The sequence below is a fragment of the Diceros bicornis genome, chromosome 4, assembly GCF_020826845.1.
Source record: "Diceros bicornis minor isolate mBicDic1 chromosome 4, mDicBic1.mat.cur, whole genome shotgun sequence".
In the NCBI taxonomy this organism is placed as follows: domain Eukaryota; kingdom Metazoa; phylum Chordata; class Mammalia; order Perissodactyla; family Rhinocerotidae; genus Diceros; species Diceros bicornis.
In genome coordinates, this window is record NC_080743.1 from 60,137,054 (window position 1) to 60,152,232 (window position 15,179).

At 45.2% G+C, this 15,179-nt stretch overlaps 1 protein-coding gene across 2 annotated transcripts; it reads right to left on the reverse strand.

The window, feature by feature from the left end:
* Positions 1–359: 359 nt before the first annotated feature.
* Positions 360–7,407, reverse strand: LOC131404592 (G patch domain-containing protein 4). Of its 2 annotated transcripts, none has more exons than XM_058539475.1 (8): positions 7,341–7,407; positions 4,380–4,518; positions 3,839–3,912; positions 3,638–3,730; positions 3,451–3,537; positions 1,828–1,919; positions 1,518–1,568; positions 360–1,301 (listed from the first exon to the last, which is right to left on the reverse strand). In XM_058539475.1, the coding sequence occupies exons 2-8, from the start codon at positions 4,456–4,458 to the stop codon at positions 482–484; spliced, it is 1,296 nt and encodes a 431-aa protein (XP_058395458.1). In that variant the 5' UTR covers positions 4,459–4,518; positions 7,341–7,407; the 3' UTR covers positions 360–481. The 2 variants fall into 2 exon arrangements, with proteins under 2 accessions (XP_058395458.1, XP_058395457.1); XM_058539474.1 differs by having other exon boundaries at positions 3,815–3,912.
* Between the last annotated feature and the right edge of the window lie 7,772 nt (positions 7,408–15,179).

A 15,179-nucleotide genomic window follows, 5' to 3' on the forward strand; every position in this document is an offset into this window, starting at 1 on the left:
GGCAGTCAGGACTTTATTGTAGACTAGGAGCCCACGCTGATGTTTATTCAATCATTCGGTATAGTGCCAGCCCACTGGCAACCTATGGGCTGAATTCAGCCTATAGACCTAAATCTGTATGTTTTTCTTAGGTTTCACAATATTTAGATTTCATTACATTTCACATAAGTCTACATTTCCAGCTTCTTTTGGCAAGGATGCTCCTTCAAAGGGTATCTGCACTCCTTGTCCCTCGGCTGCCGGGCTCCTGTAGGCACTTGAGTTCATGGTCTCTGGGTTAGAAGCTGCAGAGGGGACCGTGCCCGCTCCAACTAAGGCATGGTGCTACCGCTCTCCTCTCGGCAGACTGCTATTCCTGAGCTCAGTTTCCTCCCTGGGAGGGACTCCTCCCTCAGAGGGTGCAGAAGCGCTGCACGGACTCAGGTCTCTGAGGCTTCAACTCCTGAAAAGGAATCAATTTAGCCCCATTTTGACCTGCCTGTCACTCTCTCTTCTGTTTCTTTTTTGCTCTCTGGTCAGTGTTGAGTCTAGCTCTTTCCTCTGGTTGCTCCTGCCTCCTCCTCTTACTTCTGCTGCTTGAGCCAGTGCTCCCTGCTTCCCTAGTCCTGCCACCCTCCTCATCTCCTTCATCCCTTACATCCAAGATGTCCTCCTCCTCTTGATGCCGCTGTCTTTTCTTCCTGCTTCTCCTGCTCTCCCTACTGCCGCGTGCTCTGCTTTCTGCTTCCCTGGTCCCACCATCGACAACAGCCTGCTCAACTTCCTCCTCCTCACGCTGCCGCCTCTTCTTGCCTTTCCCACATGGGTCAGTGTATGCTCTGGTCTCCTCCTCTGCAGCCTCCTTGCCTTCTTCTCCTTTATCTAAGACCCCCTCCTTCTCCTCCTCCTCTTCATGGCGCTGCCTCTTCTTCTTCCTTTTCCTGAGGGACTGACAGGTTTGTTCTCTGTTCTTCGATTCCCCAAGCCTACTTGTTCCTGCGGCCTGTTCTTCCTCATTCCCTATGGCTGTTCCCTCTCTCTCGTCTGTGACCTTTTCTTCTTGATGTCGTCTTTTCTTCTTGCTTTTCCTGATGCTCTGGTCCGTGTATTCTGGGTACTCCTCTTCTGCATTCCCTTCAGTGGCTGTAGCCTCTTCCTCCTCTTTCTGCTTCCTTTTCTTTTTCTTTTTTTTCGGGCGCTTGCTCTCACACTGCAGTTGAGGGGTCTCAGGGTGCTGGCCTTTGAGATGAGCCAGGAAGGCCTGTTCCTGGGCCTCTAACCGAGCAAGCTTAGCCTTCATTGTGATCCCAAGACGGGCAGCCCTGAAATAGATGGGGCCCAGGTCAGAGCGAGGTATTAGGGAAAACAGGCCTAATCCTTGAGACTGTAGGGAAAGTTGGCAGGGGAGGAGCTGCCTGTCTTCAGGCAGCTTCAGCGATGGGCAGACAGTAGGAATCATTTCCCTGGGCATAGGCCATCCTCAAGGGTGGGCTTGGGATGGGAAGAAAAGGGAACCCAAGGAGCTAACGGCTACTTACTTGTGTGCTGTTCGCCCCTCACAGGCCTGGAGCAGCATCTCATCAGTCAGACTGTTGGGAAAGCGGGGAGATCAGGAATTACAAACAGATCTGGTGGAAAGGCTGGACCTTTCCTCCCCTCTAAAACATTCCTTTTACACTGAGTTCCTGTTCAGGACCCGCCACTTTTCTAGGTGTGGGGGATACAAAGATTAGTACAACACGGTTCCACCCTGAAGAAGCCCACAGTCAAGCATTACACTTGGTCCTTTCTCCTGAGATTTGACAGTGTCTCCTCCCACATGCCCCCAGCGCTGAAATGAAGTCTCACATCTTTGAAGGCTCGGGCCCCTGGTTGTCATCATCACTGCAGCTCTCCAAGTCCTTCTCTGGCTTCTCCCCACCTGAAGTCAGTGTGGCGGTCTAGAAGGAGGGATTATGGGGATGGACAAGGCCCACTCAACACCACTGCCATCCCTCTTCCCTCCTGGAAGCCCCCCAGGAATTCACAGCCGGAGACACAAATTTGTCAGCCCCCAACATCACTCCTTGCAGACCCACAGGGAGGTGTGCCAAACTGCATACTTCAACTTGGGCAGGAGGCAGCTGCAGTTGCTTAGGGGGTGGGGCCTCCTTGGCTCACAGCCAGCTAGTGGGCAGAACAAGAGGGAAGAAGAAATGCTCTGGGTCATCAGGTCTTCACAGTGGGACAAGTGCCCCCTGGTGGCCATCCTGTGGTACCAGTAACTGACAATAAAGATGGCATTTCTCACCTCCCCATACCTATGCACAGTACTTTATTTAACCAGATTAACTGAGAACCTACTATGGGCCAAGGGGTTAGAGGTGCAGAGTGGAACAGGAATGAGAGTGGTCCAGCCCAGATGGAATCGACATGAGGAGGGGGGAAGGAGGATGGCAGAACAGAGGCAATTGTGATGAAAGTGTTGCCTGTGTTAGAGGAAGGGTACCCAAGTTGGACGTCCGGGTTTGGGGAATAGTCTCTAGAAGTAGCTGAGCTCTGGCAGCAGGTAAAGGGGGAAAAGGAGCAGAATGTCCCGGGCAGGGGAAATAGCATGTGCCAAAACCTGAAGGTGAAAGAAAATGGTACCTTCAAAGAAAAGAATCAGATTCCATCTGGCTGAAGTGTGGAGGTCCTGAGAGAAGTGGCAAGAGACAAGGCATGAAGGGCCAGAGGAGCCAGTCTGATAAATCTAGATGGTGTCATCCTAGGTCAAAGAGGAGCCAGTGACACAATGAAACGTGTGTTTAGAGAGAACATGCTTTGTGGAGGATGGACTTATTGGGGTGGGGAGTGAGACTAGAGGTGAGGAGTCTGGTTATGAGGCTGTGAAAGAAATTAGGAGATGATGATGGTCTGATCTGGAATAGGAGATGGCCAGAGAGATGCAGAGAAATGAGCAATATTTGCTAGATAACATGTAGAGCGCTTAGCACATAATGGATGATCATTAAATGTTAGCTCCCTTTCATTGGTATGCTAGAAAGCAGGAGTCTGAAAACCTGGATTCTAGTCTTGTCTGCCATTACTAGCCAGCTGTGGGCTCTTCAGCAAGACACCTTCCCCTCTTTTGGCCACATCTGCAAAATAAGGAGGATGGGCCAGATAATCTCTCAGGTCTCCTCTGGCTTCTAAGTCCTCTGAAATAGACACCCCCTCCCTGCCCTGCCCTGGCAGCTCCTGGCTGTGTCCCACCTCCCACTCCCTACTGCTGCCCCCTCAGCAGATGGTAGGGATCCACGCAACCTGAAGATCTCCATTTTTGCCAAGGGCCTGGGCAGTCTAAGGAAGCAACAGCAAGGTTGATCACAAGATTCCACTATGTTAGGAGAGTCCTGAGAATAGGTAGGGCATACAAGGTAATTGTTCAGGCCCCAGGGGAGACCAGGGAAGGAGAAAAGAATGGACCCTCTCACCCGCAGCCTCTAATACCTTCACAAACTTCTGATACAGCAAGTTGGGCTTGGGATGATTATGACGGGTGGTCTCCTTAGAAAGGCGCCTTATCTGTACTCCATCCTGTGGGAAGTATCAGTGAGTGGGTGACATGCCGTGTCTCCCTCACCCCCACATGTCCCAAGCCCTCATGTTTCATGTGCCCATCTCTTAGAGCTCATACCTCCTTAGTTTCCACTACCAAACTGGCCGCAGTCCTGTTGAAGAGCTCATTCCACCAGTGGTTTGTGAACTCCTTGGCAGGGTCATGTCCCACCTGCCAGGGGAAGAAGTATGAACTCTGAGGACCTGTCCCCTTTCCCCTCATCTTCAACGGTTCCTTTCTCCCATCCACACTGACCTCCCTCAGCCTGCCCAGTCTTACCCCATGAGTGTCCTGCTTCAGGGTCACCCTGAGGGCCTGGGTGATGCCATTCTCCTTCCGGCCCAGGCCTTTGCCTGCGGAAGACAATGAGTAACTCAGCTTATTCTGCTGCCTGCCCCAAGCCCTCAAAAGGCACCCCCAGCACATGCCATTCCTTGCCGTTCAGCACACCGAGCATTGGGCACTCCGTCCCTCTTAGAAGCCCTCCTAGTTCCATTCTTTCTAGCACATCTCCATGCAGTCCCCCTGCCTTCGTCTGAGCCCAAACTATCTTTTTCTTCATAATTCTTTCAGGACAGAGGTCATGTCTCTTCCTGCCTCTTCCAGTCCTCCCAACCACTTCTTTCTCACTATTCACTGTCAAATTTCTTCCATTCTTCCCTTTTCTGGAAAAGTCAGAAATTTTCTTCTGCAAATTTCTCTTTAAACCAGCTTTTCCTCCTCTAATTGAATGGACTACCTGGGGGTAATCCAGGATGATGCCTCTACCTTGGGCAGAGCAGGGAGCTGGGGGATGGGGAAGGGGCCCCATGGGGATCACCTTGAGTCCATCCATGCTTTAGCAGCTGCTCCTCAGCAAACTTCATCCCACGACACTTGACCTCTGGGGTGACACTCATGGTGAGAAGAGAGTCACTGACCTCAGTCCCTCATTAGAGAAGAGGAGGTCACTATCATCCCTTTAGGAGGAAAGGAGAAAGTGCCCAAGTCATCCATCAACTCCATCGTGACTGCTCTAGTAAGAATTCTTTCCTGAACCTGGGGCAGAGACAGAGGAAGGAGGCCTATTCCCTGAGGAGCTCCCTGTCTGACCCCAGAGAGGCCAATATCAACAGGTCGAAAAGTCAAGGAGGACTGATGTTAATAATAATACCGGGGCTGGCCAGTGCCGTAGTGGTTAAGTTCACACACTCTACTTCAGTGGCCCAGGGTTTGCAGGTTGGGATCCCGGGCGCGGACCTGTGTACCACTCATCAAGCCATGCTGTGGCGGCATCCCATATACAAAATAGAGGACGGACGATGGGCACGGATATTAGCTCAGGGCCGATCTTCCTCAGCAAAAAGAGGACGATTGGCAATGGATGTTAGCTCAAGGCTGATCTTCCTCACCAAAAAATAAAATAATAATAATAATAATGATACCCAAATTTATGGAGAGCTCACCACATGCTAGGCTGTGCTAAAGCTTTACATGGATTATTTCTTGTAATCTTTCCAGTCCAGGAAGATTTCCTGAACTTCATGTTCACAAAAGTACTATTATTTCTATTTTACAAATGAGAAAACTAAGGCCTAAAGAGATGAGGTGACTTAGTCAAGGTCACACAGCTGATGTGTGCAGAAGTCAAACCCAGGCAGCCTGTCTGCAGAGTCCCCACTCTTTACCACTACATGATGGTATCTCCTGCGATATATTACCATGATAAAAGAAAGCAACGAGGTGCTTGTTAACCTGAGTTATAAGATAATGGTACTGGGGCCGGCCGGGTGGTGCAAGCGGTTAAGTGCACGTGCTCCGCTTTGGCAGCCCAGGGTTTGCAGGTTTGGATCCCAGGCGCGCACCGATGCACCGTTTGTCAAGCCATGCTGTGGTGGTGTCCCATATAAAGTAGAGGAAGATGGGCATGGATGTTAGCTCAGGGCCCATCTGCCTCAGCAAAAAAAAAAAAAGAAGAGAGAGGAGGATTGGCATCCGATGTTAGCTCAGAGCTGATCTTCCTCACAACAACAGCAAAAAAAGATAATGGTACTTAACAGAACCCATATCCCACACCCACGCCCAGCATTTACACTGTCCTCTCGGAGTGGGGGCTACACACCTCTTCCCCACTGTTGCTGTCTTTCAGTCTTTTTGGAGCACCCTTTTGAAACTGTCAGCTTAGGAAAGGCACTTTTCTTGAGTATTTAATGCATAACAGGTGGATTGCAAATAATGTCATTGTCTCATTTAATCCTGACAGCCCTGTGAGATAGGTATTATCGTTATTTACAAAGGAGGAAAACAGCCTGGGTTTCTTGCCCGGATTACACAGCTAGTAAGAGATGGAGCTGGAATATGATCCCAGGTTGCCCAACTCCGAAGTGGCCCTGTTTCTATCACATCACCAACTAGGTACAGTTCTTTATAGTCGCTCACTCAGGTGTTCCTTCTCTTGGACTCCAGAATGGCAATATCTAACTTATTTATATGCCAAATTTGCCCCTGAAATGGTTAAGATGGCTTATCACACAAGACACTCCAAACCAAGACGACCACTGCTGACTTAACTCACTAAAGTTAACTTGTATTAAGATCATTTATTACAGGCATTGCAAACCATTTTTAAAGCTGATTAATGACACTACTGGAGTAATCCTGTAGCCTCCCGAAGCGACAGCTCTGAAGGGTACATCTTTCATTTGTGTTTAAGTAAGTATGCTTTAAAAAAATCAGGCACATCATTAAGTCACCCCTCCTAAACATTATATATTAGGCTTAAGAATGATGACCAGTCTGGTTAGGTGTTCAGAGTAGCAAATTCAGAATGCCTCACATTTCTGTTCACCTTTCTACTGTGAAGGACGATTACCTGAAAACATAACTGATACCTTGCAAGTCCCAACAGAAAAGCATTGAGTGCAGAAATGGCCCTATCTTGCTTCTTGATACTGTAAGAGAAGTAGAATTCAAACACTGAGGCCTTTAAGGCTACCTCAAAACTCTGCCTCTTCTCAGAAGTTATCTCTGATCTATCAGCCCCAGATTTTAATAACAACAATAACATCTAACACTTATGCTTTACTCAATGCCAGTCTGTTGCTAATTGCTTCACACAGATTATCTCCTTTAATCCTCCCAAAAACTCTATTAAGGAGGTGTTATTACTGTAATTTACAAATGAAGAAATGGCACTGAGTTATTTGCCCAAATCAAATAACTGGCGAGTGGTGGATCCAGGAACTCAGGCATTCCAGAACTGGTGTTCATAATCACTACACTCCTCAGTCTCTCACAAGCTCTTTATGCTTTCTGCTGTAAGTCTTACCACAGCCTATCTTTTGTCGCGGTAATTTGAAACTATATGCCCGGGAAGTCAGAGACGGGCTTTATTCCTCAACCCTAGGGCACTTAATACAGCGCCAGGAATCGAGAATGCGTTCAGTCGTTATTTGTTGGACTGAATGACACAGGTGGGAACTGCTTTAACGGACTTACAATGGATAACTGTGAACAGAAACAACTAGGTCCCAGGCTGTGCGCCGCAGTCTTTGTGAAGGCTGCGAGCACACTTTCAAGAACTGTCTCCTCTCCAGTCACCCTGAGTTTTCTGAAAGCTGTCTGGAGAAGTGGCCCAGGACCACTCCTCCGGCTACCCCTTCCCTTGGCCTCCTTCCTCTTGAGGTCCAAAATCCAGCCCTCCCGCCGCAGTTTCACTTGGGTAAATCTACTCTCCTGCTCTCACATCTGCTCCTGAGCCCCAGCTCAGACTGCCACCACTCAGGAGACAGGAGCCCCTTACCGTCATTGCAGGGTCTTCTCCGCGGAAACACGTGCCAGATCTAACTTGGGCGCCGCCATCTTCCCGGAAGTGTCGTTTCGGTCTTTCTAGGCTGTCGAAACCATAGAGACGCCAGCGGAAGCAAAGTCCTGGTCAGCCCGGGAGAAACTATTGAGGAGGCCTCCTTGCCTGTATGGTTGCCATAGCAACTTGGCCCCTCTCAGCGTGCCCATTTCCGGAGGTTCGGGAGGTGTTCTACATCCTCTCTGCAGGCCCTGAGCGACAAAGAGACTTCAGTGCTGACGTGCTGTCTGTGGATGCTGAGAACCGCTTTGGGTCCGACACTGAGCTAGTCTCGGGCACAAATATGAGAAAGGAGAACTCTAGGGAGTATCGAGAGTGGCCTGAGATATTCATTGAGGCGGAGAAGGAGGTAGCACCTCCGAAGTGATTTTGCGGGGACGGATACTCAGCCTGGGGGACAGTTATTTATAACAGCCTAGAGATTAGAGGTTTCAGTAGGTTCATTAAACACTTTTTAACTCGCCACTGTGTGGCAGGACCTGCCCTTTTGGTGCTGGTGATACAAAGATGCGTAAGACACGAACCCTGCCTTTGGGGAGCACCCAGTCTAGCCAGGGAAATTTGGGACCTTGAGTAGGACTGGAGGAGATGGGGTCTGGGCATGGGGAGATGCAGGATCCTGGAATTCATGCCACACTGAGTTTGGACTTGCCTTTTAAGTATGAGGATCCATTCAGCAGTGGGGGGAAGAAGATATTGTAAAGAAGTCAGCAAGAGGGGTTGTGCATGACCCCCTCCCCACAAACTCTTTCTAGGCTTCACTGAGCCACCCAAGAACTAAAAACCTAAAAAAAGTCTCCCTCATCCTTCCTCACTGTATCAGTATTTCCAGTAACTTAGTGGCCCCTAGGAAATTCCGAGGAGAAAAATCACCATTTCACAGTAAAGCCTTGTCATGACTGCTCAGTATGTCATACTTCCTCATCTTTATAAGTTTTTTTCCATAAAATTATTTTTACATTTATTTATTTATTTATTTATTTATGAGGAAGATCAGCCCTGAGCTAACATCCATGCCAATCCTCCTCTTTTTGCTGAGGAAGACTGGCCCTGAGCTAACATCTATTGCCAATCCTCCTCCTTTTTTTCCCTTTTTCTCCCCAAAACCCCAGCAGATAGCTGCACGTCATAGTTGCACATCCTTCTAGTTGCTGTATGTGAGATGCCGCCTCAGCATGGCCTGACGAGCGGTGTTTCGGTGTGCGCCAGGGATCTGAACCTGGGCTGCCAGTGGCGGAGCGCTTAACTGCTAAGCCATGGGACCAGCCCCAGGGCTAATCTTTCAGCAAAAAAAAAAAAGATTCCTAATCTGGCCTAGGACCTTGAGCTTCTTGTTTTACCAGACTCACTCATTCAATTAAGGGTCTCCTGTAGACCAAGGGCTAGAGGTATAAAAATATCCAGCTCTTATCCTATTGGGTCTCATGATCTTGGGGTGTAACAAGTTACCAGGCATTTATATCGCTGAGTGATGAGAGCTATGGCAAGGTCAGGACACAGTGCTGTGAGGTGAGATGAGAAGCACCTGACCTGGTCCAGGACCCCTGAGAGCTTCCTGAAGGAGCCTCCCTTGAGGCTGCAGGCCTGTCCCTGAGGACTATGTGGGTTTGCAAAAGAAGAGAAATGGGCTTCAAGTTCAAAGTTTCATGGGGTCTCACACCTCCTCACAAGAGTAGAAATAAAGGCCATTAAGAGAGAACAAGAATACATGAATACTTATAAGGTAATAATCTGAAATACAGACATAGCAGGATGCATAGAAACATTTATTACAGTAATATTTATAAAATGGAAAAATTGTAAAGAACCTAAATAGCCCACAACAGGAGGATGGCTGAATAAATTAGTGTAACCATACAAGGACTAATATGTAGCCTTAAAAATAATGTTGAAGAAGGAGTCTTAATAACTTGAGGGAGGGGCCGGCCCGGTGGCGCAAGCGGTTAAGTATACACGTTCTGCTGTGGCGGCCCGGGGTTCTCCGGTTCGGATCCCGGGTGTGCACCGACGCACCGCTTGTTAAGCCATGCTGTGGCGGTGTCCCATATAAAGTGGAGGAAGATGGGCATGGATGTTAGCCCAGGGCCAGTCTTCCTCAGCAAAAAAAGAGGAGGATTGGCATTGGATGTTAGCTCAGGGCTGGTCCTCCTCACAAAAAAAAAAAAAAAGAAAAAAAAAAAAACTTGAGGGAAATGTCTATGATATAATCGAAATGAAAAGAGCCAATACAAAATGGTACCCATAGTAAGAGCCCATCTATGTTAAAAGCCTATAGGCAATAGCATCGAAAGGAATAAAACACCTAGGAATTTAACAAAATATAACAGAAGAAGTGCAACACTTGTACGTTGAAAACTACAAAATATCATTGAAAGAAATTAAAGAAGATCTAAATAAATGGAAAGATACCTGAGTTCATGAATTGGAAGAATTAATTTTGTTAAGATCACAATACTCTCTAAACTGGTCTACAGATTCAATACAATCTCTATTAAAATTCCACCTGACTTTTTTGCATAAATTGACAAGCTGATCCTAAAATTCATATGGAAATGCAAGGGGCCCAGAATAGCCAAAACAATCATGAAAAAGAACAAAATTGAAGGACTAACACTTCCCAATTTCAAAACTTATTACAAAGCTACAGTTCTGGCATAGGATAGCTATGTAGATCAATGGAATAGAATTGAGAATCCAGAAATAAACCCATACATTTATGGGCAATTGATTTTCAACAAGAATGCCAAGACAATTCAATGGAGAGAGAGTAGTCTTTTCAACTAATGGTGCTAGGACAACTGGATAGCCACCTGCAAAGAAATGAAGTTGGACCCCTACCAAACATCATATGCAAAAATTAACTCAAAATGGATCAAAGACTTAAATGTAACAGCTAAACCTACAAAACTCTTAAAAGAAAACATAGATGTAAATTTTCATGACCTTGGATTAAGCAATAGTTTCTTTTTTTTGGGGGGGGCAGTGGTGAGGAAGATTGGCCCTGAGCTAATATCTGTTGCCAATCTTCCTCTTTTTGCTTGAGGAAGATTGTCTCTGAGCTAACATCTGTGCCAATCTTTCTCTATTTTCTATGTGGGATGCCACCACAGCATGGGTTAATGAGCAGTGTGCACGTCCCAGCCTGGGATCCAAACCTGTGAACCCCAGGCTGCCAAAGCAGAGAGCACGAACTTAACCACTACACCACCAGGCCAGCCCCTAAGCAATAGTTTTTTAGATATGACTCCAAGTGTACAAATAACCAAAGAAAAAAATAGATAAATTGGACTTCATCAAAATTAAAAACTTTTGTACTCCAAGGGACACCATCAAGAAAGAAAAGACAATCCACAGAATGGGAGAAAATATTTGCAAATCATATGTCTGATCAGGTTCTAATATCCAAAATATATAAAGAACTCTTACAACTCAACAATGAAAAGACAACACAATTTAAAAATGGACAGAAGATTTGGATAGACATTTTTCCAAAGAAGATATACATATGGCTAGTAATCACATGAAAAGATGCCCAATATCATTGGTCATTAGAGAAATGCAAATGAAAACCATGAGATACTATTTCACAGCTACTAGGATAACTATAATTTTAAAAATGGACAATAACAAGTATTGGTGAGGATGTGGAGAAATTGGAACCCTTGTACATTGCTGGTGGAATGTAAAATGGTACAGCCACCTTGGAAAACAGTTTGTAAGTTCCTCAAAAAGTTGAACATAGAATTACTATATGACCCAGCAAGTCTACTCCTAGGTATATACCCAAGAGAACTGAAAACATATCTATACAAAAACTTGTACACAAATGTTCATATAGGCATTATTTATAATAGTTAAAAGGTGGAAACAAGCCAAATGTCCATCAACTGATGAATGGATAAACAAAATATGGTAGATCCACACAATGGAATATTATTCAGCCATCAGAAGGAATGGAGTACTGATACATGCTACAACATGAATGAACCTTGAAAACATGTTAAATGAAAGAAACCAGACATGAAAGGCTACATATTGTATGATTCCATTTACATGCAATGTCCAGAATAGGCAAATCCATTGACACAGATCAATGGAGAGTGACTACTAATGGAAACAGGGTTTCTTTTTGGGTTGATGACATGCTCTGGAATTAGATAATGGTGATGGGTAAATATGTGAACATACTGAAACCTACTGAATTGTACACTTTAAAAGGGTGAATTTTATGGTATGTGAATTACATCTCAAAAAAAAAAAAAATCCACAGGCACGCTATAATAACCAGGGAAGAGCACTAACATGTCGTCAGCAGTCATTCTTGGTGAAGTGATTATGCGTAAGTTTTCCCCATATTTATATCTTTTCTCTGATTTTCATTTTTTCTACAATTAATATATTTTATAAAAAAAAATAATTTTATTTTATTTATTTCTTTTTTGTGAGGAGATCAGCCCTGTGCTAACATCTGCCAATCCTCTTTTTTTGCCGAGGAAGACTAGCCCTGGGCTAACATCCGTGCCCATCTTCCTCCACTTTATATGGGACACCGCCACAGTATGGCTTGCCAAGCAGTGCATCAGTGCGCACCCAGGATCCGAGCCAGTGAACCCCGGGCCGCCGCAGTGGAGCACGCACACTTAACCGCTTGCGCCACCAGGCCGGCCCCATGAACAATAATTTTAAAAGAGCAAAAGAGTACAACTCAGAGTTCCTCGGTGCTGAGGGACTGGCGCAGAGATGAGGGGACGTATGATGGCCACAGGGGAGACCTTCAGGAGGAAGTGAGTGTGGCCCTGGGATTACCAACTCTGAATTCCTTCCAAGTTCCTGGAGCAGAATTAAATCCTAAAAATTAAGATATTGGGTTATTGTTCTATACTGGGTTTAAGTCCATGCCCAATGTTATAAAAATCCCAGTACGCCAGCAAATTCCGCTAGCTCATAAACTCGTGTGTCACTTCTCTCCCTCTACCCCTCCTCAGTCACTTTTCTCTGTTAGTGAAATCTGCAACTGGGGGAAGAGAAAATAGCTTGTGGTAGCAACTACAATGTGAGATTTTGAAAAGCCTATATCACAAATACTGATTATGTTTACCTAATAGATTGTTACTTACTTTTCTTTCTGTTGGGGGAAAAAAAAAGGTGCGCCTCTGTCTCACAGAGTTTTTCTTAGACGGATATTATTTACCTAATCCTCAGCCTAGGCAGTTTCTATTTTCCTACTGCATTAACTGTTTGAGTTCATGATAATAAAAATATTACAATCCCTGGTGTATGGTGCTCTGCTATTTAAAATTAGTGGGTTTTATTTAAAACAGTGGTTTACAGTTTAAAATATCGTTTTCACAAACATTATCATACTTGATTCTCACCATAATCTAATGTTGTATGTAACTGTCCCTACCGTAGGTAAGTAACCTGAGGGCCACACAGCACAGAGAAAGGAAATAGAATGAGAAGACCGTGGTCTCAGCCACAGACTGCTCTTCTCAGATGCTATCTAGCGTGGGGTCTGCTTGACAAACATTTATTTCTCTTTGAAGCACCATTGCCACCTGCCCCTTGGTACCAACCTTCTCTCCAGTTGGGGTCAAGACCTGTCTCTGAGTCCTGCATCACTGTCCCTCTGGTTCGTGTCTCTGCCTTTCCTTGGTGAATCCGGTGAATCCTCTTTGAAGGGGCTTGAACACCCCAGTGTGTGTACATGCTGGTTGTGTGTGTGTGTGTGTGGAAATGGATGGTGGGGGCGGGGGGGGGTGCATAACGGGGCCCCCCTTTGTAGTGCGTGCTGCCACTTCTAGGGTCCTTTTAGGGGAGTGCAGTTTTCAAGGCAGCCGACACATCCATATCGTTTTTTTAAAAAATATTTTTAAAAATAAAATATTTCCAGATACATCAGTAAAAATATTATGAAAAAATTTCTGAAAGGGGCAGCATAAAACACCAACACGAGTGGGAGCAGAGGTGGAAAAGCGGACCACGCTGGAGAGAAAAACAGCAAGGAATCCCAGCCTCATTCTTTCTCTGAGCACTGCTGCCGTAACTACGAAGAAAATGCTTTGAGAAATTGAGACTCCCTCTCTCTGAACTAGAGCTTGGCTAAGCACACGAGCTTTGAGGTCTCTGCTGTAGTATTTGCATCTCTGAACATCCTCCGCCTCAGACATGCGATGATCCCCCAACAGTGCACAGGACACGAGCTGGGTGCCGAGCCCTGCACTCTGCAGGGCCCGTCAGCGCCGGTAACGCAGTCTTCTTGTGCCACCTTCTGGCTATCTGATGTAATGCACGTTGCCATTTAAATCATGCCTGAAAAAATTCATACACGTATGTAAATATGTATGTCTTGAAAGTTTGGAAGGACAGATAAGAAGTTGTTAAAAAGTTATTTCCTGTGTGGTAGGATTAAGGAGATTTTCATGTTTTTGTTTGTTACATTGTCCTCAATTAAGTATCATTGTGTAATCAGTTTTTAAAAAAGCAATAGAAGTTGCCTTCTGGTTTAAAAAATTATTATTCTATGATTCATTCTGGATTCATTTTTACATTTAAATCTTTGAGCTTCCTGGAATTTATTTAGTTTAAGGAATGAGTTTTAGATTTTATTTTTTTTCCGGATGGCTGACTAGTTGTCTTAACCTCTAACAACCCAAAAGTCCATCAATAGGCATCTCCTTAAATAAATTATTCTACAGCCACCCACTGGAATACCATGCAGACATGAAAAATGAGGGAGTTTTATGTTATGTGCTGATGGGACAGGTGCTCAAAACATATTACTAGGTGAAAAAAGCAATGTAGGGAACAGTTTGTGTAATATAATCTCAATGAGATTTTAAAAATATGTGCCTGATGTATGTTTCTTTTTATCTGTAATCTTGTAGATTCTTAAAAACTTTCTGGACAAATACAGAAGCATCTTAACAATGGTTTAATTGTTCCAGGAGGAAGAGAGAAGAAAGAAGAAAGGAAGGAAGGAAAGAATGTAGGAAGGAGGAAGGAAGGAAGGAAGGGAGAATGTTACTTTTCATTGTATCCCTTTGATAGTGGTTGAATTCTTTTTCATTATGTGCATGTATTACTTTTGTTTTGTTTTGTAATAAATAAAAATAATTAATTGGGACATTGACTTTTATGTGTGTGGCTTTTATATCCTTTTAAAAATCAGGTGATTTCTGGGGCCGGCCTGGTGTTGTAGGGGTTACGTTCATGCACTCTGCTTCAGTGGCCTGGGGTTCACAGGTTCGGATCCTGGGTGCTGACCTACACACTGCTCATCTAAGCCATGCTGTGGCGGCATCCCACATACAAAAATAGAGGAAGATGGGCACAGATGTTAGCTCAGAGCTAATCTTCCTCAAGTAAAAAGAGGAAGATTGGCAACAGACGTTAGCTCAGGGCCAATCTTCCTCACACACACACACACACACACACACACACACACACAAAATCAGGTGATTCCTTACAATCAATCAGTATCTGTATTTTAATTGATTCTGTTCCCTTTGATAGTTCTTCCCCCCACCAATAACAAAGTCTAAAATGTATTGAGTGCTTGCTATGAGTCAGGCACTCTTCTAATTATTGATGTTGTCATTGCTGTTGTTATCCTCATTTTCAGATGAAAACAATGAAGCAAAGAGAAGCTAGGTAAGTTGCCTAACGTGATCCAGTTAGAAGGTAGCAGGGCTGCGATTTATTCCCAGACACTCAAATTCCAGAGCCAGTGGAACTTAACCACTATACCATACTGCCTTTTTGTTAAGCTTACAG

Bases quoted from the DNA above. Each gene is read 5' to 3' on its own strand.
- LOC131404592 (XM_058539474.1), bottom strand. From the start codon at position 4,458: ATGAGTGTCACCCCAGAGGTCAAGTGTCGTGGGATGAAGTTTGCTGAG. The intron at 3,913-4,379 runs GTGATCCCCATG...TGTCTTCCGCAG, and splicing joins AAAGCATGGATGGACTCAAG to GCAAAGGCCTGGGCCGGAAG. The intron at 1,302-1,517 runs GTAAGTAGCCGT...CATCTATTTCAG, and splicing joins GAGGGGCGAACAGCACACAA to GGCTGCCCGTCTTGGGATCA.